The 27751-nt window shown below is 39.2% G+C and overlaps 1 protein-coding gene across 2 annotated transcripts in view; it reads right to left on the reverse strand.

The window, feature by feature from the left end:
- The window catches only part of DYM (dymeclin), a 385794-nt gene that overhangs the window by 299323 nt on the left and 58720 nt on the right, over positions 1-27751 (reverse strand). For both annotated transcript variants that reach the window (XM_059893759.1, XM_059893758.1), the window contains exons 4-6: positions 24746-24839; positions 22709-22842; positions 6680-6752 (exon numbers count right to left, since the gene is read on the reverse strand). In XM_059893759.1, coding sequence (XP_059749742.1) covers positions 6680-6752; positions 22709-22842; positions 24746-24839 — 301 coding nt within the window. The remainder of the gene's footprint in view (positions 1-6679; positions 6753-22708; positions 22843-24745; positions 24840-27751) is intronic.

Consider the following 27751-nt stretch of genomic DNA (forward strand, 5'->3'; position numbering starts at 1 on the left):
ATGCAGAATTAGTGGTGTTTTTTCCTAATACATAACGTCTCCTACACTTCTTGGCAATACTGAATAATGCAATTATGAACAATCTGAGCACATAGTTTATAGTATCAATATTTGTGGTACTGGATATATCTCAGTCAGATTTCTTCAATAAACCTGGTAAAGGCTTACATATTAAAATTTCTTAACCGGGATTTTTCTCCCAGAGGCACCAGAAATCAATTTTCAAACTAATAAGCTATTGTGAACTTAATTCTGTCTTGGTATTTGAAAATGCTATCATCTTTAATTCAGTGCTTGTAATGTCTTAAACATCTAATTCAACCAGAAAGCTACACCAGATATTTACTTTACAGCACCTAAAACTTAAATGCTGACTTGGGGTTTTAGCTACCCACTCTGCTGAGGCTGGATTTGAGAAGAGTTTGGGTATCAACATGCAGGGCTGTACAAAAGACATTTTCCCAACAGTTAGGCCGGTTCACTGCCAACGTGGGTCTCTCCAGTTCCTTCACTCTCAAAAACTTGCAGACTTCATAAAGAAACTGTTTATGGCTCTTCAGGTTCTTGAACCACCTACTTCACCATTGCCACCAAAAGTTTTCAATATTCAGATTTCCCAAAGTATAACATCTAAGCCAATACCAACAACTATGGGTCGAATAAATGTGTATTTTCTGTCATTTTATTACATTTCATAAATCCAGTAAAGTTAATTTTACCAATAAGATTCTTAATCAGTTTCATCCCTCCCCAAATACATCCAAAATGGATTTCAGAGAACTAGCTCTAAAATATATATATTATGTTCTTTTATATCTTAATAAAGAGAACCCTAAACCTAATCAAACATTTAGTCCTTTTAACATTCAAGTCTTTACTCCATCAAACCACACAGCTTCTCCAGCCCTAGTCTCCCACAAACCCTCCACTCTAATCAAGCGAATGAACTTGTCATTCTCCAAACACATTAGACGCATCCAAGAGGTCCCTATGCAGCTCCTTTCTGCCTCCTTGAAGACCGAGCCGCTGCTCATCACTACAGCTCCCAATGACTGCAGCATGTATCAGTTGTTCCTCTTACTAGGCTATCTCTCTATGCATCTATCCATCTCTAAGCTCTTCCAAAGTCATGCCTTTCTTTGCCCAGGGCCCAGTACCATAAATACACATAGTTTAGTATATTCATAACATATGTTTTTGTGGATGAACTTAATGAAAAGGTTAATTATTATATTGTGAAGGGATCATCTGGGGGACTACTGAGATACAATGCTGACTGTCCGTCCCTAAACTAAATGGCTCCAGACTAGTCAGCATTTATAGCTAATTAATCTACCATTTCCTTAAATATTGTCAGATGTAATTTCTCAGTGTTTCGGTTTCTAGTAGCCCCTTTCCACTGCTAACGTCTATAAGATACCTAGTGTTTATAATATAATATACCAACTGCAAGGGGCTTTGAGCCACTATATCTGCAATGGAATATGCCTTAGCACACTACTGTGTTTCCATATAGACCAGATAATGAGAAACAAACAAAATATTTAAGCATATTGAATAGGCTGTGCTCCCACGGATTTACTCATTCAACAAATATTTTTTGAGTCTTCCACTTGCCAGGCTAACCTGAGTACTAAGGGGACAGCAGTGAGCAAAACAAATGTTAACGCAGGAAGAGCCCTTGTTTTCATGTAGCTTTCATTACAATTTCTTTAGGAAATAACAGGTAATATGAAAAGCAGTGATAGGAGCTTTCCTGGTGGCACAGTGGTTAAGAATCTGCCTGCCAATGCAGGGGACACGGGTTCGAGCCCTGGTCCGGGAAGATCCCACGTGCCACAGAGCAACTAAGTCCATGCGCCACAACTACTGAGCCTGCACTCTAGAGCCCACGAGCCACAACTACTGAAGCCCGCACGCCTAGAGCCCATGCTCCGCAACAAGAGAAGCCACCGCAATGAGAAGCCCGCACACCACAACAAAGAGTAGCCCCTGCTCGCCGCAACTAGAGAAAGCCCGCGCATAGCGACGAAGACCCAATGTAGCCAAAAATAAATTAATTAATTAATTTAAAGCAGTGATAAGTATTAGGACAAAAAAATAAAGCATGATAAAAGGACAGAAAATGAGAGGCGTGCTATTTTAGGGTAGTCAGAGCGGCTGTTTCTAAGAAGCAGAACTTTGAGCAGAAGAAAGCTTGAAGGAGGTCAGGACAAGAACCATGCAGATGTCTGAGGAGAGATATTCAAGGCAGGAGAAGGAAGGTCGAAGGCCTTGAAGACAGCAGTGGGTTGGCATGTTCCAAATTAGCAAGGACACCAGCGTTATTGAAGCAGAATGAGTAACATGGACAAGGTCAGCAGATGACATCAGATACCCCTGCACTGAAGCTGCAAAGTCCCACTACACAGACATACACACACTCCTGGAAAAGGCGGTGAAGGCAACCCAGTTTGAATATCGTATCTTTATCAACATATAACTTATGAAAAAACTAAAGTTTCTTAAATTATAGAATTAAAAAATCTGCCCATCAGGGCCAGGCTGAGAATTAAGCTGTCCCAATCCTCCTTACTGAGTTCACAGGTTGATAAAGGAGAAGACACATAAATGGATCTCAGAGGAAGGGGCTGGAGCCCACAGAAAGGCCCACTCTAAGCAGACCTCTCAGGACGTGTCCAGAGTGAGGGCACAGAGGCAAGGAGTAGGGCCTGTTCTTGACAATGGCATCACTGTAAACAGCTAAGAGCGACAGCTTTGACAAAAACAATAGCAACAAACAGAGACAAAAAGACAAGGAAAGACATCCAGTTCAAGTTCTCAAAATAAACTCTATTTCATAATAAAAAAGCATCATAAGCAGTCCTCAAAATGTAAGTATTAGGCCCATACAAGGTAACTGCTTATGCTGCTAGGGCCCCACCTAAACTCCATCACTGGCAAGAATCACGGGGTCTCATTCAACCCTCACGGTAACACTGAAAGAAGCGAACCAGTGTCACAAATTCTAAGTGTGTGCTTTCAACTCTGGGCTGCCGACCATGTTCCATTACACTCTCCATTAGTGTCTTGAGGGACATCCTTTATCGTACCTTATTCCTCTCTCATTCAACTCCTTGAGATCAAGAAGGTATAACAATTAAAGACAAGGTTTTACTTTTGGAAGACATTTCAATTCTACTGGATCAACCCAATATACACTAAAAAATGTCAAGTCACAAGACGGTGCCTGACTTAATCTTCCTTTTAAATACATATATAAACGCTGAGAGGTGTGGTGTTAAGGAAGGATTCCTGGAAGGTGTGTAACTTGAATCTGTCTTTGAAGACTAACACCTCAGAGAATTAATATTTTATCAAGAAATCCAAACTGAGAAGCAGTATCCACTTACTACTTAAAAGTCCATTTTCATTACAAATGAATTCCTACAAATTCTGGGAGTTTAAACTACCACAGTTGATCCTGTTCTCTTAATGATGAAGTATCAGTTAAAACATATAGATTTCTAAATGTCTGTCTACCTCTGTTCTTGGTAATCATTTGCTTTCAATATTAATAGAATGATTTCATAGTCTCAAACGAAACGTTTAAGCTAGTTTTGCATTACCCGCGATGGCAATTAAAATTAGTTTCGGGCTTCCCTGGTGGCGCAGTGGTTAAGAATCCGCCTGCCAATGCAGGGGACACGGGTTCGAGCCCTGGTCCGGGAAGATCCCACATGCCGCAGAGCAACTAAGCCCGTGCGCCACAACTACTGAGCCTGCATTCTAGAGCCCGCGAGCCACAACTACTGAGCCCACGTGCCACAGCTACTGAAGCCCGCGCACCTAGAGCCTGTGCTCTGCAACAAGAGAAGCCACCGCAATGAGAAGCCCATGCACCACAACGAAGAGTAGCCCCTGCTCGCCGCAACTAGAGAAAGCCTGCCTGCAGCAACGAAGACCCAACGCAGCCAAAAATTAATTAATAAATAAATAAATTTATTTTTTAAAAAAAATTAGTTTCCTCTTGCTGTTCACCCGTAATGCAGCACTGGCATGCCAACGTTAAACTTCAATGTTTATAGTGAGACTGATGATAGCCAGGTGTGTCTAGACCATCCCCAGTTTTCATAGGTTAACATTCCTCCTTAAATTATAAGCTGATTGGTAACACTGCACTATGGTTATAGTAGATGCAACATTTAAAGAGTAGGTTGGTTTCACATGGAAACTGTTACTAAGACAAACCTTCTTGTAGGATGGAGCTCCAAGAACGTTAAATCATAAGAAATTGTTTCAGCAGCTGGTTAAAGCTGAGTATACATAACACAAGACATCTGGCTGTCTGTGCATTTTCAGTTCACTTAAAAAGTATAAACATATAAAACACTAAAATGTTTGATTTATTACAACACTGCTTCCTCTCCAAGAGTGTTTAAGTGGCTGGTCTATTTACTGTATTCACAGCTTATTTACTATCTAAAGGGATTTACCATTTCCATCCCCCTTAACTTTACCATGACATTTTATCAACAACAACAACAAAAGGCACTCATTCAGGATATATACAAAATTGCTGGTATTTGGTAATAACAAATGTAATAGAGGTAGTGCTACTTTTAAAATTAAATCAGGAACACATGAAGCACCACACATACTGTGATAAGCAAATAGTAGGCAATATATGTGTTCCCCTTCCCACATCTGACCATAAGTAACAGAAAGCTAATAGCCACAGTGGCTTAACCAAAATAACTGTTTGCTCTTTTCACATAAGGAGAAATCCAAAGATAAGCCATCTAGGGTTGGTGTAATGGTTCTATAACATTATCAGTATCCCACACTGCTGGGACACTGTTCTTCGGGTGTGGCGCCCATCTTCATAGTTTCAACATGGCCCAAGCACTGCCTCCACATCCAGGAAGGAAGAGAAGGGCCAAGGGCAACGGGCTGAAGGTACATGCTCTGCAAGCTCATGACTTCTGCTTACGTGTAATTGGCTCAAACTGTGTCACAGAGCCATATTTAGTTCCCAAAGTGCCTGAAAACTAAGCTGGGCACACCTTGCCCCCAACAATATTGGAGAGGAAGCGGAGAAAGGATACCAGGCACGCAAAGAGCTGTGTCTGTCACAAGAGTTCAACTTGCCTGGGACATTTTTCCCATGCCCTTCCCTGTCAGTGATTCCTCAGTTGTCTCAGCCCTACCTTCCAGGCTGCATGTCACCAGACCAAGTCACAACAGGATTTGGTGGCTCTCATTTCTAAATCTATATTACAATTTTGGATGCTGCACTTGTGCACAACAGAGGCCAGGAGCCTGTTTTCTCACAAATACCTGTCTTTCCTTTTTGGGCCACGGGCAAGTGGCACATTTCCAACGATATCCCCACATAGACTGAAACTCTGTGATGATAAATCTTAAAAATCTACTTTTTTATTTCAAAAAATAATTCCTTTAAAATATGCATTCTCGGGAATTCCCTGGTGGTCCAGTGGTTAGGACTCCGAGCTTCCACCACAGGGGGCATGGATTTGATCCCTGGTCGGGGAACTCAGATCCCACATGCCATGCAGTGTGGACAAAAATAAAAAAATAAAAAATAAATAAAATAAAATATGCATTCTCGATGGGGGGGTTGAGATCACCCTCAAGAGGGTGAAAATTGGTTCTTAAGGGGTGAAAAACTTCATAGATATTATAATGATGTGTGGCCCTCAAAAAGGCCATAGCACATAAACAGATATTCAGTGTATCTGGGATATTCAAATTTCATTAGGACTTTGGAGAGGCAATTAAGAAAAAAATTCTAAAGAGGCTCCTCAGAGAGGCAACTAAAAAAAAAAGGTTGAGAGTAACTGCTTTAAAAGTAACAAACATTTTGAATCACATAGAAACTGCATTCAGCTGTAGTGACAGAAATCTAGTTGTAACAGTGTAAACAAATAAGGGTCTAGTTTTCTCACATGAGAATTGCAAGGGCGGGGGTGGGGTAGGGGGAGGAAGTGTAGTAGTTGATGACTTTGGTTCAGCAGCTCAATAACGTCAAGGCAGAATTTTCTCTGAGTCTCTTAGCTCCTGTTGCCAAGATGTCCAACACAACTCTAAAGAGACCCTGTCCACATTCCAGAAAGCAGGAAAGTGGGCTCTCACAAACAAAAATATATGTATGCCTCCTAGATGAGTCAGGTCCCCTTAAAGAGCTGCATCCGTAAGTTTCACTTGAGGACTTCCCTCCACATCTCACTGACCACACCTAGCTTCAAGGCTAGAAATGGAAATCTGACCTCTCCAAAAAAGGCCAGATATATCAATAAAATCAGGAAGCAAGGAAGAAGGGGAGAACAAATAATGGGTGGAAAACTAGCTGCATCTACCACATATATACTAGATTTAACTGTTTCCCTCTCAAACCCTTGTTTACAGAGATTAATTCTGTGCCTATCATATGCTCAGCATTGCTAAAGAGCTTATTTTCCCCTCAACAACATAAAATTCTTGTGTTGATGACAGGTCGTCAGAGTCTAAATATTATTAGGCAGGAGAGACAGAAGAAGCCCATGGATGTACACGGAGGCATACATAAAAGGCATACATGAAAGTACTACACCACAACCCACAAACTCTTCAACATGATCAATTACTATCTTCAATATACAAAGAAGATAAAACTAATCCTGGCTTAGCCAGAACTTACAAGAGTGGAATATCAGTGATTAACTGCATCAAACAGCACAGCAATTCTTCCAAAAGATCTTCTGAGTCAGAACCTGGTAAGACACATAAAAAGTTTTTTAACAAAGTGTAAAATAGAATTCGGTTGTTTAGCTCACAGTTTTTGGGGGGTTTTTTTTGGCCACACCATGCGGCATGCGGTTCCCTAACCCAGGATCGAACCCGGGCCCCCTGCAGTGGAAGCACAAAGTCTTAACCAGTGGACCACCAGGGAAGTCCCTAGAATTCAGTTATTTAGAAGTTTAGTTTTGATTCCTAATGAAAATAAGAATAATTATTATTACAGAAACTCGAACACTAATATTGACCTCTGAATAAAATCTATATCATGAAGCAAGTCAGCATCTATTATAATCTTCATCTAGTAGAGGAATTCTGAACACCAGCTATTTGTTCTATCTCTTTGAATGCTTGAAGGTTAACTACGGCTTCTGTAGGCCAATACTTTTCAAGTTTCTTATACCGCACTATGTTTTTTCAAATAAAATGATACTGAAGTCAAATATATAAAATAGATAAAAACTCAAGCTGCTCCAGCTGCTTTGTTTGAATCAGGAATAGACTATCTGCACCTTCTCCCCTGACGAATATCTGACCTAACCCTTGATCTCCTTGATGAACCTCAAAGTGCCTTCTCTGAACCCATGGAGTCCCACCGATCACAGACTGAAACCCGCTAAGAGGCCAACCACCTCTTTACAAAGAGCCAAAGACAAAATGGCTTTCCCAAGTCACACAATAAGTAAGCAGCAAAGGTAGGTTACAAATTACTGTTCCAATAGAAATGCTCCTCTGTCCCAAACTGCTCTAAGCCAAGTGACCTTCTAACTTCCAAAGCCAATCAGGATCTCATGTGGCTCCTGGCTTTGGACATTACTGACACCTACTCCTTCACGAAGTTCTTTCTTCTCTCAGTCCCTATGCCTTCTTTCTAACCTACTACTTTTTCTATTCATTCCCAGTATCCGCTATCTCAGAATACCTGTCAACATTGACATGTTCCCCCAGAATTCCACCACTGGGTTTCTTCTCTTCATTTCTCACTCCCTGTGTTCTCCCTTCATCAACCATCACTTACACGCTGGTGATTCCTAAGTCTACGGTTTTCCTCTCAGCCTCTCCACTGCACGTCGTATTTTTATATCTACTTACCTCCTGGCCACCTCCACCTAGATACTTCACTGGTACCTCAACCTCAACACACTAAAAACTGAACTCCTCTTTCCCAACACTTCAAATCCAGTTCTTTATTCTTTATTGTCCTTTTTGGTGACTACATCAGTAACCCAAGCCCCAAACCCAGATGATTCTCTCCTACTCATCTTTTTATAACCAATCAATCTCTAGGTCCTCTCAATTACACAGTCCGCCCCTCTGATATTTCCTCTTTCTTTAACTCCTTGTCATTCTTTCGTTCATTATGTCATCATTTCAGTTCAGTTAAACAAATTTACTAAATTAAAACTCATTTTGGAACTTCTTTAAACCTTCTTAACTAGTATTCCTACCTCTAATTTTACTCCTCTCCAATCCGAATCCCAGATCGCTATCAGAGGGAGCTAACTAAATTCCATCCTTTCATTCTCCCGGCTTAGATCTTGTCAATTGCTTTAAGCTGATTACTACACATCAGAAAAAACTCAAAGCCCCAAAGTACTGTATGTCAGACCCTTCAAGATACAGGCCCTGAATCCCTTTCTATCTGTATCTCCCACCATTACTCCCTTCGTGATTTATATTCCTGCAATGCCAAGCTGCCTGCTACATGCCGTACCATGCCTCCCACAATTACATTCTCTCTTCCTGGAATGCCCAAAAAACCTGATTTTTTTTTTTTTTTTAAAAGCCCAACTTTATCTACCTGAACCATCCTCAGTCATCATCTCCTCCATAAAATCCAACTCTCTTGCCTCACCCTGAATAAAAATAATCATCTACACAGCATCTATGCCTTGTGCATCTGTCTGTTATTATAAATGTTGGTTGCATTATCTCAGTTTCTGACTACATGTAAAGCTGGCCCCTATTCGACTTTGTCCTTCTTCAAGGTGATGACTGACAAAGAACTTGGCACATAATATACACTCAATACATGTTCACTGAAGTGAACACAGGTGTCTAAGTCCAAACCTAGTGGTTACTTCCAAAGCATCAAAGCACTTGGAATCTCAAAACGAAGTTTAGCAATTCTGTTTTTCTAGACCACAGTATCACTTGGTATCATCAGAAAGTATGAAGAAATTCCTTCCTGCCTCACCAAAAACAGAACTGGCACGGTAGCCCTCTGAGAGGTCAGTGCAAAGCTCGAAGAGATTATTCTTTCACACTGAAGACATGAATCAATGCTAGAGAGAATACACAGCGAGAGTCAAGTTCAATAACCACATTAAATCTCATTCTAGAAGTGGTATGCTTATAGCTCAACTAGTGAAGAAAGTCAGGAGAAGATCTAACTAAATTTCTCTCTGCCAAAGCTGTCCAACAGGATCGCCTTACAATGCAGGGGACGCGGGTTCTATCCTTGGTCAGGGAATTAAGATCCCACATGCCGCGGGACAACTAAAGCCCGTGTGCCACAACTACTGAGCTCTCGCACCTCAACTAGAGCCCACATGCTGCAAACTACAGAGCCCTCATGCTCTGGAACCCGTGCGCCAGAACTAGAGAAAACCCACATGCCACCACTAGAGAGACACCCGCACACCACAACAAAGAGCCCACGCACAGCAATGATAAAAGATCCCACGTGCCTCAACGAAGATCCCACGCGCCACAACTAAGACCCAACGCAGCCTAAAATAAATAAATAAATAATAAATCTTAAAAAAAAAAAAAAAGCTGTCCAACATAACCCAAACGAGTTAACAACCAATTCCAACAAGTTGGTTTGTTGACATATAATACATACATAATACTTATTTGCTGAACTGTCATTCCTTGGCTTACCCCAGAGAATGTGGTGACCCAGACCCAGCAAGAACATTTAAAATCACTCACTGATTCCCTAAAGAACATTTTAGACCAAATAAGTTAGCCAGTTTAATAATATACCCCTGGTTCAGCCAAGCAGCCAGCACAAGGTTTTTTGTTTTAATACTTATTTATTTGGCTGCGTCAGGTCTTAGCTGCGGCATGTGGGATCTTTCGTTGCGATGTGCAGGCTTTTCTCTAGTTGTGGCACATGGGCTTCTCTCTAGTTGTGGCACGCGGGCTCCAGAGCACAAGGGCTCTGTAGTTGTGGCACGAGGGCTCTCTAGTTGTGGCACGCAGGCTCAGTAGTTGCGGTGCGCGGGCTTTACATACTCAGTAGATCCCGCAGTATGTGGGATCTTAGTTCCCGACCAAGGATCGAACCAGCGTCCCCTGCACTGCAAGACGGATTCTTAATCACTGGACCACCAGGGAAGTCCCCAGCACAAGTTTTTTAATTACAGAAGGTGAGGGAACAAGTACTCAGGACACACAGATGGTGCTTGATTGGATTTTTTTCCTTCCGGGGTGTAAACACATCTAATTTTCAAATCTTAAAATGGTGACAAGGATCCTCTCTTTGGTTCCATGTGCCATCGACATCATGACCTCAGCCAAGTTTACAGCTGGTTAATTAAGGAGTACATACACAGCTTCGTTACCAATGTAATACAATACTAATGAAAATAATGATAAATCCATTTCATACAAGTAAAGAGTAGCATTTCAAGGCCAAAGTTCTAACAAAACTAAAGGCAAGAATAAGCAAATTCCAGGTGAAATCTCTGACAACTTCCATTTACTAAAGCAAAAACATTCTTGCATAATACTATATCCTTATTTCTGGGGCTAATCTAGAAGCAAATAATTTCACAGCAAGTGAAGAGTGACTGCTTATCAGGTTTTACATTAAGCAAGTCACTCATATTGCATTAGTTTCCAAGCAGCATTTATATCACTTAGCTTTCATGTGAGGCCAAATATCTTCCTTAGTTTCAATAAAAACAAGTAAATATAAAACTCACCTGCCAAAAATTATAGTAACACATTCATGCATTTCTCACAGGAATGAGAATCTTAAAAGTCCTTGAAATTTGCAGGTTCATGACAAAGTAAATTGATGTTCTTTGAGTAAAGAAATTTGCAGAGATTCAGCGTGTTTACTGTGTTGTGAACTTTTACAACCTAGAGCTGTTTTTTTAATCTCTTAAAGAGTTTTAAACTGCCTCTATATCTCCAGTTAAATATTTTAATATTTTAAATCATGAGCATTCCATTCTCTCTAGCTCACATTAATCCTAACAATAACTCTTAAGGATCAGGTATGATCATCATCATTTTACAGATGAGGAAATCAAGGCTCAGAGAGGTTAGTTTACTTAGAGTAAGTGGCAGAATTCAGATTTAACCCAAATTCAGACTTCCAAAGGAGAAAAAAAAACCAACCTTACAAATTACTTTTAAAGACCTGTTTCTATACAAAGCTGGAAAAAAATCCAGTCAACCAATCCATGTTTCACTGAAGACCCTAAATACAAATCCCTGGTAAGTGAGTAATCTGAGCCGTGTTAGAGGACAGGTCGGAAATACCACATATTACTTTACACGTCAAGGTGACGGCCTACACATTCATCAACACATACTCAAGTTCTTGACTTAAATATTCAATTTACAAATAATCTCAAACAACTAATAAATACAAACTCTTATTACGAATAGTTTGCAGACCAAGGTCACTGAAATCCCACCCCTGTCCCTGAGGTTCTCCCATTTTAAAGCCCAAATGCTACTTCCCGGGTCCCTATGAGCATCAGCAGAGGAAGGTGCAAAGAAAGAGAAAGAAAGACAAGATTATGGTCCCTCACAGCTCTAATAAATCTACACCTGAAACTAAGCTGTGGCCAGTCCCTGTTAGTGCTTTCTGTTCGGCACCCATTCAGAATCACGGACTAAGATTCAACTCTCTTGCTTTGGCCTTAGGGAGACAACCAGAGATAATAAAATACTGTCATAACCAAACGCCTTCCATCAGAGTTGGGGGGAGGAGGGGTGGGGAAGAGAGAGAGAAAAGAAAAATTTTTAAAGCACTCATTCGAGGAAGGGGAAAAAACAGCACTGACGGAAAACAAAGAAGCAGCCAGAAAAAAAGAAACATATGGGTCAATTAAATCAGGTTACACGTAGTTATTAGAAGGAATATTAAAAGACAGAGAGCTAATCATTGTTTTCCCTGCATTCAGAAAGTCAAACTGTCAGTTTCTCAATGCTGCCCAATACTGTGCTAATACAGGTACTTAAAACTTAAGAATTAACAGAGCTACACTGCAAAGAGTGCCTGAAAGTTCCGAGCAAAAGACTTCCTTAAGATGAAGACACATAGCTAGATTATACTTACTATAAACTTCTACTCAGAAAAAACATGACAGAGTCTAGGTTACTGTCTATTTTAACTGTGAAGCTAATACTGGAATTATTCTAAAGTATTAAAAATCATATTTAAACTTCTAATTAGCAAAATCAAATATGCCTCCATAAATTAATTAAGGAAAAGCAAATGGATTCACTCTTTTCTAAAAATAAAACCGGTCTACATTTCCATGCATTACAATATTTATAAACCTGTGTCGCACAACCATTCCAATAAAATCTGCAATAATTTTGGTGGACTGCTATTACTGCAGTCGAACAGAAACGTTTCTAATTACCCTAAAGGATAATATACTCTTTGAGGTTTCATTATAAAATATGCCAATTAGTAAAATTTAATTCACTTTGTTCCACTGATTACATAAAAGAAAGAAGGGGAGAGAAAGAAATATCGTGAATCCCACTATCACCTATTAAATAACCAAAGAACAAGTCAGGAGTCCCCAGAAGCACTTTATTCTTCTGCAAAGTCAGATTACAGATCTTATACGCTAAATATTTTAAAAGAATAAATCTGCGCTTTCTTTTTTCTCTGAGTCACATTGTTCAACTATCGTGGAGTTTTTTGGGGGGGTTTTGCATTACTTATCTATAACTAATGAGATTAAACTATTAAGTTTTATATTAAGACAAAAATAAAACCAAAATCACTCACCTCCCCCCACAATACAATTTCTGGTTCACCTGTTGAGCGACAGCGGCCCCAGGCCCTAGGGACCAGCTCAAGCGGAGGAAAGAGCAGTAAAGCCCTGCCATCGTGGGAGCCAAAGCACCTCGGCCATGAGAAAAAATCAAAGCTACTTTCAAAGGAGAGAGATTTACCTTCACTGCATTTAGTAAAACAAATACAACACGGATTTGGAAGGTAATTCCAAACAGTTTCGAAAAGGTTTTAAGCCAGAGGGGAATGAAAAGGAAATTGGTTGTGTTGAAGAGGTGTGATTAAGGATTTTTTTTCCATAAATTTCCATCTCATATAATTTTTTTCTTCTGTTTGTTTTGGTCTCTCACAAATTATAAGTGTTCTCACCTGTATGGGATCCCTGACTCCCCATCTACCAGCCAGAGGGAGACAAACAGCACAGCCTGCCATGTGGTGGTTCCCACAGGTGGGTTGTGAGCTGCTTCATTGAGGGGCACCTAAATGTCAGTTTCTATAAGTCTTTCCCTGTTTTGGGTTCATTTTCTCCAGAAGAGTATCCACTCGTCTCCTGGCAGAAAAGAAAGTGGGGTGGGTAAAACCCCAGTGCTAGCATTCTAGAAGCCAAGTCAAGATGCCTCACTCTTCCATTTTGTAGCTTTTTCTCTTAACCCTGTTCTCGGTACACCACTGCCTCCACTGTGCCCAAGAGCTCAAAAAGGGAGGCCCCATTGGTCCAGCCTCTACAGAGAGCAGATTTTAGTACTAAACTGGGGAAGGGGTGGTCCCATGACTGTACATGACAGGGGAGAGATCTTTCCATCAATCCCCCTGGTTGTCTGCCTTCAGAGACACCTGGCACTTCCAATTCCTAAGCATCTCCAGGGTTCTGTGGCAAGAACTGGCTTTTCTCTGAAGTTCTCCAACCCTGAAGGCATTGAGCTCCCAGCTTCCACTGGTCAGTTTAGCTCAGCATCACTCAGTTTTCCAACTTGCAAAATGTTACTAATATTGTGGGGACTTCCCGGGCGGTCCGGTGGTTCAGACTTTGCCTTCCAATGCAGGGGGTGCGGGTTTGATCCCTGATTGGGGAGCTAAGATCCCACATGCTTTGCGGCCAAAAAAACAAAACATAAAACAGAAGCAGTATTGTAACAAATTCAATAGACTTAAAAAGAAAAAAAACCAAAAAACATTGTGCCCCCCTCTCTTTCTCTTTAACCTAATAAATTCATAACTTATTAAAAATCCCTTTACTGATCTTTTATCGGGGTTTCAGGAGAAAGCAAAGATGATCATCTATGTTTAATCTACTATGCTTGAGAGCAAGTCCTACAAAATAAATGATTTTTAAAAATAAATATGTATTGAACTATTCTGCACCAAGGAAACGTAGTCAAGCAAGCCTTTTAGCTGGACTTGACAAGTGCCTAGTCTCTTTCTACTCTGCACAAAGCTGTGCTAACTGGTTCCCAGGCTCCTCAGGCCCACACGTCTTGCTCTGCCCAGCTCTCGGCAGGTGCAGTTCTTCCTCCTCCTCCCCCTCCTCCTCAGCCCCCTGACACCTGCCCGCTCAGGGACACAGGCGGCACGTTCTTCCAGAGCAAACCTGTGTTCCCTCTCTGTGCTCCAGATCCTAGTGCCTCTTACTTCCCTGGACCTTTTTACAGCTTCTCGCCCCCCACCTTTTTATTTTTTTTTTGCTTTTACCTTCAGTCTCTCAATCTCCTAAGGTTATCTTCCCTCATTTAAAAAATTAAAAATATTTGTAAAGAAACTATAATTGGCAGCAGTATTGTGGAGTAGTTACTCCAAAGGGCCCTCCTGTACAAAACAACGAGTTCTTGGTTAAAATACACTCTTTAGTGCACTGATGGGCTTCCACAAAGTAAAGGAAACCTCCAAGGACCCCAGCACCATAACCAAAAAGAACCACAGCTACAAGCAAACAAACCGTGGCTTGAATCCAGAGTAAAACACTGAGCAATAAGCAAACTCTAAGGGTAGGGTGTCCCTGAGGATGAAGCCAGCTACTGGGAGACTAAGTCTTCAGACTTGCCACTGGGAAGCTGAACCTGAGAGCCACATTAAGCCGAGAACTGCTGAAGAAGACTGAAGTGGCCTATGGTGCAGCCCCTGGATCCCTTTAGAAGCAAATGCAAATCCTACCCTTATTTGGGGCCTCAGGTTAAGATCAAACAAATAAAAGCTCACAGTCAGCACCATCAAAGACATAAGGAAACAAGCTACCATAAGTGTTTGCAGAAGCCAGCAACAGATTTAGGCCTCTAAGGACTTAAAAGATTGGCTTTATGTATAAAAAATGTAAAATAAATATCAGTTATTATGTCAGCAAAAATAGGACATAATACCAAGACAGAGGAAAGGAAAACTTGCATTGAAGGCAAAGGGAGAATGCAAACAATTTTGTAGTACTTCACAGTTTTGCCTAGGGCTGGCTTTGTCCCCTTGACTATTCTCGAAGGCATGGAATAGTGGAAAGAGCTATGTTTGCATAATGATACAAATTCTCTCTGGCAAACAATCTACTACCACATCATACATAGCCTACAGGAAAATGTTCAAATATGAAATCCTCACAAATTTCAATTACAAACTGAGAGCGGACTAAGAGTCATACTACCCTCATAAAGATGGCTTCACTGAATATGGCAGCAATATCCATCTGATCATGGCAGTATTACAGTGAGTTGGGATAAACAAAAAATTCAGTATGCTGTAATAACCCAACAATCCTAAAATGCCTCGGTTGATTTGCTCAATTGTTTGCAGATGCTCCTCTACTTTTGTCAATTCAACCTTCAAACAACCCTTACCACTGTATCTTACCTATCCCTGAACAGTCTTTTACACACCTAAGTCAGATATTCATATATTGGCTAACAAATGGATGTTTTCAGAGTGAGGTTCCATTTTTTCCCATTCAACAGTATCTGTGCAATCATTTAATTTTATCACACTTTTACAAACTGTAAAAAGACGTTGACAGAAAATATAAAAAACTTATACTAGTAATAAGAAGTAGAAATCTCAAACTAACAACCTAAGGCTAAGATGAAAATAATTACACATGCCAAAAACAGCAAGTCTTTAACCTTAAGGAGATGTTCACTGGACTTAAGCTGGTGGACAAACAGCAGCTCAGCTACAAATGAAAAGAACAGAAGAGCATGTATAAAATCCTGAATTGCCAACTGGATAAAGGAACAGGACAGTCTGTCAGCACACAAAATCACCAATTACCAAACCTCACAGACAGCTCTTTCAGTGAGACAACCATCTTGATAAAGTGGCCGTGGTTGAAGAGTGTCGTTTTTGTCCTGCCTCTACATGAAGCTACCTGAGATGTACAACAAAACCATGCTGCTCAAGCCTGGATATGAGTGGGGAGTGCAGGTACAGAGAGGGTACTGTGGGAAGATGTTTGGCCCCCAAATAAGCACTGTGTATCTCTCAAGTGCATCAATTTGCTCAATGGTAAGTAATGGAAAAAAATGATTTTATATTAAAATAAAAATGATATTGTGTTAAATAAAGCACAATATTTGCCTAATTTTTGTGACATAATGCAAAACAAAGTACTGGGTTTGCAGATGCTGGTTGGACTATACTCTCAGGCCCAACGGGGAAAAACATTCACTCCATTCTTGCTGACAGAACTTCCTGAAAAGGAATGCAACTTACTAAACAGAACTATGTTTTGGCACTATTGGTACCACAAAAACAAAGCCTAGCATTAACAAAACTAACACATACAAGATACAATCCTGATTAAAAGCTCTAACCATTTAAACATCAGTATATGTTTAACAAATATAGAAGGCTGACTCTCAAGGTAGTAAATTAAACATATTCAATGTATAAAGCTCTAGGTGGGCAAGAAAGCCTGATGAAGGCAGAGGTGTGTTTTGAAAAATGAACCCAGGAAACTAAGAAGCAACAGTGACTTTGCCTTGAGAAAGAGAGAAACGAGCATGAAGGGTAGGTGCAAAACCACATTCCCCGTATTTTAATTATTAATAATCCCATTATGCCCTTTTATTTTCCAGGTTGTAACTTTTAATGCTAAGAAATGAAACCCCAGAGAGCCTTCCATCAAGCCTCTTAGATAGCCTCAACCACCAGAGGGCAGACAGCAGAAGCAAGAAAAACTACAATCCTGCAGCCTGTGGAACAAAAACCACATTCACAGAAAGATAGACAAGATGAAAAGGCAGAGGGCTATATACCAGATGAAGGAACAAGATAAAACCCCAGAAAAACAACTAAATGAAGTGGAGACAGGCAACCTTCCAGAAAAAGAATTCAGAATAATGATAGTGAAGATGATCCAGGACCTCGGAATGAGAATGGAGGCAAAGATCGAGAAGATGCAAGAATTGTTTAACAAAGACCTAGAAGAATTAAAGAACAAACAAACAGAGATGAACAATACAATAACTAAAAAGAAAACTATACTAGAAGGAATCAATAGCAGAATAACTGAGGCAGAAGAACGGATAAGTGACCTGGAAGACAGAATGGTGGAATTCACTGCTGTGGAACAGAATAAAGAAAAAAGAATGAAAAGAAACGAAGACAGCCTAAGAGACCTCTGGGACAACATTAAACTCAACAACATTCGCATTATAGGGGTCCCAGAGGAGAAGAGAAAGAGAAAGGACCAGAGAAAATATTTGAAGAGATTATAGTCAAAAACTTCCCTAACATGGGAAAGGAAATAGCCATGCAAGTCCAGGAAGCTCAGAGAGTCCCATACAGAATAAACCCAAGGAGAAACACGCCAAGACACATATTAATCAAATTGGCAAATATTAAAGACAAAGAAAAATGACTGAAAGCAGCAAGGGAAAAATGACAAATAACATACAAGGGAACTCCCATAAGGTTAACAGCTGATTTCTCAGCAGAAACTCTACAAGCCAGAAGGGAGTGGCATGATATACTTAAAGTGATGAAAGGGAAGAACCTACAACCAAGATTACTCTACTCGGCAAGGATCTCATTTAGATTTGATGGAGAAATCAAAAGCTTTACAGAAAGCAAAAGCTAAGAGAATTCAGCACCACCAAACCAGCTCTACAGCAAATGCTAAAGGAACTTCTCTAAGTGGGAAACACAAGACAAGAAAAGGACCTACAAAAACAAACCCAAAACAATTAAGAAAATGGTCATAGGAACATACATATCAATAATTACCTTAAACGTGAATGGATTAAATGCTCCAACCAAAAGGCACAGGCTTGCTGAATGGATACAAAAACAAGACCCATATATATGCTGTCTACAAGAGACCAACTTCAGACCTAGGGACACATACAGACTGAAAGTGAGGGGATGGAAAAAGATATTCCATACAAATGGAAATCAAAAGAAAGCTGGAGTAGCTATACTCATATCAGATAAAATAGAATCTAAAATAAAGAATGTTACAAGAGACAAGGAAGGACACTACATAATGATCAAGGGATCAATCGAAGAAGAAGATATAACAATTATAAATATATATGCACCCAACATAGAAGCACCTCAATACATAAGGCAACTGCTAACAGCTATAAAAGAGGAAATCAACAGTAACACAATAATAGTGGGGGACTTTAACACCTCACCTACACCAATGGACAGATCATCCAAAATGAAAATAAATAAGGAAACAGAAGCTTTAAATGACACAATAGACCAGATAGATTTAATTGATATTTATAGGACATTCCATCCAAAAACAGCAGATTACACTTTCTTCTCAAGTGCACACGGAACATTCTCCAGGATAGATCACAATTGGGTCACAAATCAAGCCTCAGTAAATTTAAGAAAATTGAAACCATATCCAGCATCTTTTCTGACCACAACGCTATGAGATTACAAATGTATTACAGGGAAAAAATGTAAAAAACACAAACACATGGAGGCTAAACAATACGTTACTAAATAACCAAGAGATCACTGAAGAAATCAAAGAGGAAATCAAAAAATACCTAGAGACAAATGACAATGAAAACACGACGATCCAAAACCTATGGGATGCAGCAAAAGCAGATCTAAGAGGGAAGTTTATAGCTATACAAGCCTACCTCAAGAAACAAGAAAAATATCAAGTAAACAATCTAACCTTACACCTAAAGGAACTAGAGAAAGAAGAACAAACAAAACCCAAAGTTAGCAGAAGGAAAGAAATCATAAAGATCAGAGCGGAAATAAATGAAATAGAAACAAAGAAAACAATAGCAAAGATCAATGAAACTAAAAGCTGGTTCTCTGAGAAGATAAACAAAATTGATAAGCCATTAGCCAGACTCATCAAGAAAAAGAGGGAGAGGACTCAAATCAATAAAATTAGAAATGAAAAAGGAGAAGTTACAACAGACACTGCAGAAATACAAAGCATCCTAAGAGACTACTACAAGCAACTCTATGCCAATAAAATGGACAACCTGGAAGAAATGGACAAATTCTTAGAAAGGTATAATCTTCCAAGACTGAACCAGGAAGAAATAGAAAATATGAACAGATGAATCACAAGTAATGAAATTGAAACTGTGATTAAAAATCTTCCAACAAGCAAAAGTCCAGGACCAGATGGCTTCACAGGTGAATTCTATCAAACATTTAGAGAAGAGCTAACACCCATCCTTCTCAAACTCTTCCAAAAAATTGCAGAGGAAGGAACCCTCCCAAACTCATTCTATGAGGCCACCATCACCCTGATACCAAAACCAGACAAAGATACTACAAAAAAAGAAAATTACAGACCAATATCACTGATGAATATAGATGCAAAAATCCTCAACAAAATACTAGCAAACAGAATCCAACAAAACATTAAAAGGATCATACACCATGATCAAGTGGTATTTATCCCAGGGATGCAAGGATTCTTCAATATATGCAAATCAATCAATGTGATACACCATATTAACAAACTGAAGAAGAAAAACCATATGATCATCTCAATAGATGCAGAAAAAGCTTTTGACAAAATTCAACACCCATTTATGATAAAAACTCTCCAGAAAGTGGGCATAGAGGGAACCTACCTCAACATAATAAAGGCCATATACGACAAACCCACAGCAAACATCATTCTCAATGGTGAAAAACTGAAAGCATTACCTCTAAGATCAGGAATGAGACAAGGATGTCCACTCTCACCACTATTATTCAACATAGTTTTGGAAGTCCTAGCCACAGCAATCAGAGAAGAAAAAGAAATAAAAGGAATACAAATTGGAAAAGAAGAAGTAAAACTGTCACTGTTTGCAGATGACCTGATACTATACATAGAGAATCCTAAAAATGCCACCAGAAAACTACTAGAGCTAATCAATGAATTTGGTAAAGTTGCAGGATACAAAATTAATGCACAGAAATCTCTTGCATTCCTATACACTAATGATGAAAAATCTGAAAGAGAAATTATGGAAACACTCCCATTTACCACTGCAACAAAAAGAATAAAATACCTAGGCATAAACCTACCTAGGGAGACAAAAGATCTGTATGCAGAAAACTATAAGACACTGATGAAAGAAATTAAAGATGATACCAACAGATGGAGAGATATACCATGTTCTTGGATTGGAAGAATCAATATTGTGAAAATGACTATACTACCCAAAGCAATCTACAAATTCAATGCAATCCCTATCAAATTATCAATGGCATTTTTTACGGAACTAGAACAAATCATCTTAAAATTTGTATGGAGACACAAAAGACCCCGAATAGCCAAAGCAGTCTTGAGGGAAAAAAACGGAGCTGGAGGAATCAGACTCCCTGACTTCAGACTATACTACAAAGCTACAGTAATCAAGACAATATGGTACTGGCAGAAAAACAGAAACATAGATCAATGGAACAAGATAGAAAGCCCAGAGATAAACCCACGCACCTACGGTCAACTAATCTATGACAAAGGAGGCAAAGATATACAATGGAGAAAAGACAGCCTCTTCAATAAGTGGTGCTGGGAAAACTGGACAGCTACATGTAAAAGAATTAAATTAGAATACTCCCTAACACCATACACAACAATAAACTCATAATGGATTCAAGACCTAAATGTAAGACCGGACACTATAAAACTCTTAGAGGAAAACATAGGGAGAACACTCTTTGACATAAATCACAGCAAGATCTTTTTTGATCCACCTCCTAGAGTAATGGAAATAAAAACAAAAATAAACAAATGGGACCTAATGAAACTTCAAAGCTTTTGCACAGCAAAGGAAACCATAAACAAGACGAAAAGACAACCCTCAGAATGGGAGAAAATATTTGCAAATGAATCAACGGACAAAGGATTAATCTCCAAAATATATAAACAGCTCATGCAGCTCAATATTAAAGAAACAAACAACCCAATCCAAAAATGGGCAGAAGACCTAAATAGATATTTCTCCAAAGAAGACATACAGATGGCCAAGAAGCACATGAAAAGATGTTCAGCATCAGTAATTATTAGAGAAATGCAAATCAAAACTACAATGAGGTATCACCTCACACCAGTTAGAATGGGCATCATCAGAAAATCTACAAACAACAAATGCTGGAGAGGGTGTGGAGAAAAGGGAACCCTCTTGCACTGTTGGTGGGAATGTAAATTGATACAGCCACTATGGAGAACAATATGGAGGATGGAGGTTCCTTAGAAAACTAAAAATAGAATTACCATATGACCCAGCAATCCCACTACTGAGCATATACCCAGAGAAAACAGTAATTCAAAAAGACACATGCACCCCAATGTTCACTGCAGCACTCTTTACAATAGCCAGGTCATGGAAGCAACCTAAATGCCCATCGACAGACGAATGGATAAAGAAGTTGCGGTACATATATACAATGGAATATTACTCAGCTATAATAAGGAACAAAATTGAGTCATCTGTTGAGACGTGGATGGATCTAGAGACTGTCATACAGAGTGAAGTAAGTCAGAAAGAGAAAAACAAATATCATATATTAACGCATGTATGTGGAACCTAGAAAAATGGTACAGATGAACCGGTTTGCAGGGCAGAAGTTGAGACACAGATGTAGAGGACAAACATATGGACACCAAGGGGGGAAAACTGCGGTGGGGTGGGGATGGTGGTGTGCTGAATTGGGCAACTGGGATTGACATGTATACAGTGATGTGTATAAAATTGATGACTGATTAAAAAAAAAACACACACACACACACACAAAAAAAGAAATGAAACACCAGCAGCTGATCTTGAAAACTATAGGCCCTCCTAACTACTGGGGAAAAAAAAAATTTCGGCAATATCAGGAGAAAATGGTAACCTTTTCCTGTATCTTCAGAAAAAGACAATATACTTTGGCATCATAAAACTATACTTAAAAATGTTATTTCTGATCAAGGAGTCCCAGAGATACCCAGACTCAGAGACTGTTATGTCCTATGAAAGTAACCTTTAACATTTATAAAATCTGTAATTCTGATTGGTTGTCTCCCTTAATAATGTGTTGGCCTAGTAATGGTATTTAAATTGACATTTGTTTCCTGAAAGGAATATTTGTGATTTTTATTTTTATTTCCCATATACATAGAAGTCAAAATAAAGAAAAGTCTCAATCTTACCATCCCCCTTATTTAAAAAAAGAGAAAAAAGCAAAAAATTATAAGTGTCTCAGCTCATTTAAATTAATATAGGGGAAGAAAGAGTGATGGTGTCAGGTCACTTAAAAATGAAAATTGGGACTTCCTTGGCGGTCCACTGGTTAAGACTCCATGCTTCCACTGCCGGGTTCACGGGTTCGATCCCTGGTCGGGGAACTAAGATCCCATGTGCCAGGCGGCGTGGCCAAAAAAAAAATTTATGAGGAAAAGTAGAATTTTCAAAATTATACTTCTAATTCTTCAAATTCTATCCTTATATGTTACGCACGTTATCCCAGAACATCTTCAAAGGCAATACTTACTGTAACTGCCAGGAGATTTTTCTTCATAAGTAAAATGAAGTTGTAACTCTTCCTCTGACATCTCACAAATGAACACTTTCAGCAAACAGCAAATAATAAACAAAGCATTGTGTGTCTGCCAAATGAAGATGTGGCTAGAAAGGAGAGAGCAAAATTACACAAGAATCAGTATTTAATCATGAGCACAATCACTTTATTTCTAGTCCATTGATTTCTCAATCATTTTGCCCATTTGGTTTGTAATATTAGAACAATGTGCATACCTTTTTTTTTATGGCTCATGATTTATGACACTGGACCAACGATATCTACTATAATTTACCTCATATTTCATTCTGTGTATTTTACATAGTGAGTCGACTTGAAAAATTTTTTTCCTTTAGGCATGACTGCTCTTTGTTCTTAACTTTATAGTTGCCCCATACACAGGCAATTCAAAGAAAAGAAAACTAAAAATAGAAAAAATAAAAACTATAGGGCTTCCCTGGTGGTGCAGTGGTTGAGAATCTGCCTGCCAATGCAGGGGACTCGGGTTCGAGCCCTGGTCTGGGAAGATCCCACACGCCGCGGAGCAACTGGGCCCGTGAGCCACAATTACTGAGCCTGCGCGTCTGGAGCCTGTGCTCCGCAATAACAGAGGCCGCGATAGTGAGAGGCCCACGCACTGCAATGAAGAGTGGCCCCCGCTTGCCACAACTAGAGAAAGCCCTCGCACAGAAACGAAGACCCAACACAGCCATACAAAAAAAAAAAAAAAAATCCCCATTAGTGGATGAAAAAAAAAAAAAAAAACTATAGTAACATAAAGAGAATATATGCAAATACACAACCAAAAAAAAAATTTTTTTTTTTTTGGCTGCATCCTGCAGCATGTGGGATCTTAATTCCCAGACCAGAGATTGAACCCATGCCCCCTGCAGTGGAAGCTTGGAGTCTTAACCACTGGACCGCCAGGGTAGTCCCCACAACCAAAATTTTAAATGGGGCGTCACCAGCTGCACAGTACAATACCTGCTATTTGTATTAATAATCATGGACTCACAACAATTTTAATTGGATTCAATATAAATTATTTGGAAACAGGGCAATGAGCAATCCTTTAAGAGACTACCCTCCAAAAATGGTTTCAAAAAATGCTCGAGTGCATAAAAGGTGAACCTTCCACTATATAAATATAAAACCATAATATCTAATCTGAACCTTCGTTCACCTAATATGAAAGAAATAAAGGAAACAAATGTGGAATGAAATAATACACTAAGTCATTGCAGTAAGTCCCCTACATACAAACGAGTTCCATTCTGACAGCATGTTCATAAGTCCAATTTGTTTGTAAGTCCAACCAAAGTTAGGCTAGGTACCCAACTAACAAACTCGGCTAAATACTACTGTACTGTAGTAGGTTTATAATACTTTTCACATGCCTCGCTCCACTCTCAAAATTGTTTTCACTTTTGTTTCCATCGTTATCACTTGGCACTTCTTAGCAGTACCAGCTACATCACCGCTGCCTTTACACTTGCTTCCAGACATCCAGGGCTTGAAATAAAGATACTACGGTACTCTATACGGTACTGTAAAGTACACAAAAGCACGACCACTTGTAGAGCATGCACACATGTGACAATGTACGCCAGATACGTGAACTAACTTACGTGACTGGATATGCAAACACACTTTCACATCTTTGAAAGTTTGCAACTTGAAGGTTCATATGTAGGGGACTTATTGTATTTAAATTAGATACAACCAGCACTGGAAATGGGAGAAAATTACCTTTTTTGTAATAATAATTACACAATTAATCTTCTTAAAGGATATATTTCTAAAGATTGTCTAAAATGCTGAAATCAGATTCCAGAATTTATAATCTCACTACAATGACCTGGACAGTAAATTAAAACCTCTTTTACTGTTTGCCTTAATAATGAGAACAATTCTAAGACCATACCCTATTTCTACCAATAAATGAAAAATACTCATATTGTTAAATATAAATTAAATATAGAGAGAGTGTGATTTAATCATCCAGCTTACTTCTGACATTCTGCTGAAAGTTTTAGTTCTTTGGTTCTAGACAGGAAGACCTTAATTAGTGCACCAAGGTTTCCTGTTCGAGGATTGTTTTCAACTGCAAGAGAAGAAAAGGTTTTTAAAAGTTAAAGTTAAGAACTGAAATCAAAATGAGCATATCATAACATTTATAAAACCAAATGTCAGATTGAAGTTGTTCAGGGATGAACCTTATTGTCAATTTCAAACCTAATTGGGGAAAGTAGCAACGAGAGAAACTGCTGCTTGGTCTTAATTCTAAACAACGAAAAATGATTTACAAATGGAAATAATAGAAACTGTAGGAGAAAACAGCCACCTCCTCTCAGAATCCAAAACTGTAAAGAAAAGATATACATAGGAATAAGTACACCATTACAGCCCACCTGCTTAGCGCTCAGTAACTGTCCAATTAACCCAGGTCTATCTGCTGGGTATGTGTCACAGCTTGAGAGTAGATGCAAGTAACTGTACAATCTTCTCATAGTGATAAAATGTATAGCACCTTGCTCATCCAAGTGTGGTTCATGGACTAGCAGCAAAAGCGTCACCTGGGAGCTTGCTGGAAGCACAGAATCCCACGGCCACCCACACTACTGACATTGACAGTGCTTCTCAACGTTTAATGTGCATTTAAATCACTTGGCATTCTCATTAAAGTTTAAATTCTGATTCTGCATGTGTGAAGTGAGTCCTGAGATTCTGCAGCTGTGACAGTCTCCCGGGTGATGCCCATTGCTGCTGGGTGGAGAGCCCCACTGTGAGTAGCAAGGGGCAACCTGTGCTCTAAGTTAGGGCAGGTTTTGTACAGATTCCAGAATTCAGAATAGACACGTGATTAGATATTGTTAGAGTTTCACTCTGAATCAAAAATTTCCTACTTTTAAGCTTTGGGTTTAGCTTAATGAAAGACTATGCTGAGATTTCAAGACAAACGGTTTTTTTTAAAACCAGTTAATGTAGGGGACTTCCCTGGTGGTCCAGTGGTAAAGAATCCTCCTTCCAATGCAGGGGACACGGGTTCAACCCCTGGTCGGGGAACTAAGATCACACATGCCGTGGGGCAACCATGCCCACGCACCACAACTAGAGAGAGAAAATCCGCAGGCCACAACTAGAGAGAAGCCCGAGTGCCGCCACAACTAGAGAGAAGCCCGCACACTGCAACGACAGATCCCGCATGCCTCAACAAAGGTCCCGTGTGCCACAACTAAGACCCGACGCAGCCAAAAAAAAAAACAAAACCAAACAAAAAAAAACCAGTTAATGTGCGCAAGTGCGTCTCTGTGTGAATTAATATTTCATAGCTATTGTAAATCAAAACAAAATACTGAAACAAAATGCTGAGGCTGACAGGACTTCAACCATATTTCGGAATCCCAACTTCACAATCTTGTGTTCATTCAACAGCCCCTTCATTATTGAATGGCTTTATAAGTAATCATTTGAATTTTATGGTTAGCCATTAAAATAACAAAAAACCCTGTGTTGTTAGAAAGAACAACCAAGACTACTAGACTGATGTAATTAAAGTTCTGTGTACCCTTTTCATTCATTCAGCATGTCTTCATGGAGCTACTTACATGTGCCCAGCACTGTGTCAGGTACTAAGAAGGTACTTACAAACAGAACTCCCTGTCTTAATGTGGATGACATTCTAAGTTTCCATAGTACTCTTTTGGACAAGATGTAGATGGGGTCATAAATTTATAAAATTAAGTACACTTAATGATGTTTCAAAAACAATACTCAATGGTAGACTCAATATTCCAAAATACCTCAGTGGAATTTAACAGGATCAAACTTAATTGGCAAAAATCAAATGCGACATTGAAGTTGAAGGCGCTTCAGGACCAGAGTAGGAACAGGGGATATCTGACAGGAAGGCAGAAAAGCACGTGGAACTGGACTACAGAACATGACTACGTTCAAAGCCCAGCTCCAGCACTGACTAGCTGTGTGACACCTGGCAACTTACTTAACCTCCCCATGCCTCAGTTTCTTCACCTGTAAAATTCAAGTAATGATAATACTTCAATAATGGAAAACTAACTCATTTACCTCTAGAGCTTGAACTTGCAGCAATCTGTTAACTGAACTGGCTTTGTGAAAAAGGAATTCTCCATCTCCACAGGAGTTCAAGCAAATTCCAGGTAATACTCAGACAAGGGTATTATAAAGAGGATTTCCACCTGGGGTGAGAGGTTGACCTTGCTTCCAGCCCCTGAAACAACCTTTCCCAGTATCTCACTAAAATACCCATGATCTCCAAGATCCAATAACCAATATACCATAAATATAGAAGACAGAGGCATGTTAACAATCCATAAGGATGCAATCGACAAAATCTACATTGTGGGAAACTCTACTACCCACTTTCTTCAATAAGAAAATTGAGAGGGGGAAAAAAGGCAAGACAAATTCAGGAGGAACCTAGCTCTGAAAAGAATGTAAAGACATATTAACCGATAATAATGTATGGACGTTATTTGGCTCCTGATTCAAACAAACTGAGACAATTAGAAATTTGAACAGTCAGTGGATGTTTTGCAATATTAAAAATTGTTTTTAGTAGATAATGGTATTTTTTTCCATTAAAAAATTGTTATTATGAGATACATATAACAATACCTATGGATGAAATAATATAATGCCAGAGGTTTGTGTCAAATTAATTATGTGAGGATATGCTTCTTGTTTTGTATACACTTTTCACTTGTGCACTTTTCTGTACATATCTATACGTCAATAAATAGGTGAGAGATACAGATGAAACAAGACTGGCCATGAGTTGAAAATGATTGAAACTGGGAGATGAGCATACAGGAGGTCATTATATTATTCTGTCTGCCTCTGTATGAGTGGGAAATTTTTTTAAATAAAGAATTAAAAATAAAATACCCATGAAAAAATACAAAAAGATACAAGCTCATGAAAAGGCTGAGTCAGGATAGTCCTTTTCCCCAAAAAACAGGAAACACTTTAACTAAC

The sequence above is a fragment of the Balaenoptera ricei genome, chromosome 14, assembly GCF_028023285.1.
Source record: "Balaenoptera ricei isolate mBalRic1 chromosome 14, mBalRic1.hap2, whole genome shotgun sequence".
In the NCBI taxonomy this organism is placed as follows: Eukaryota; Metazoa; Chordata; class Mammalia; order Artiodactyla; family Balaenopteridae; genus Balaenoptera; species Balaenoptera ricei.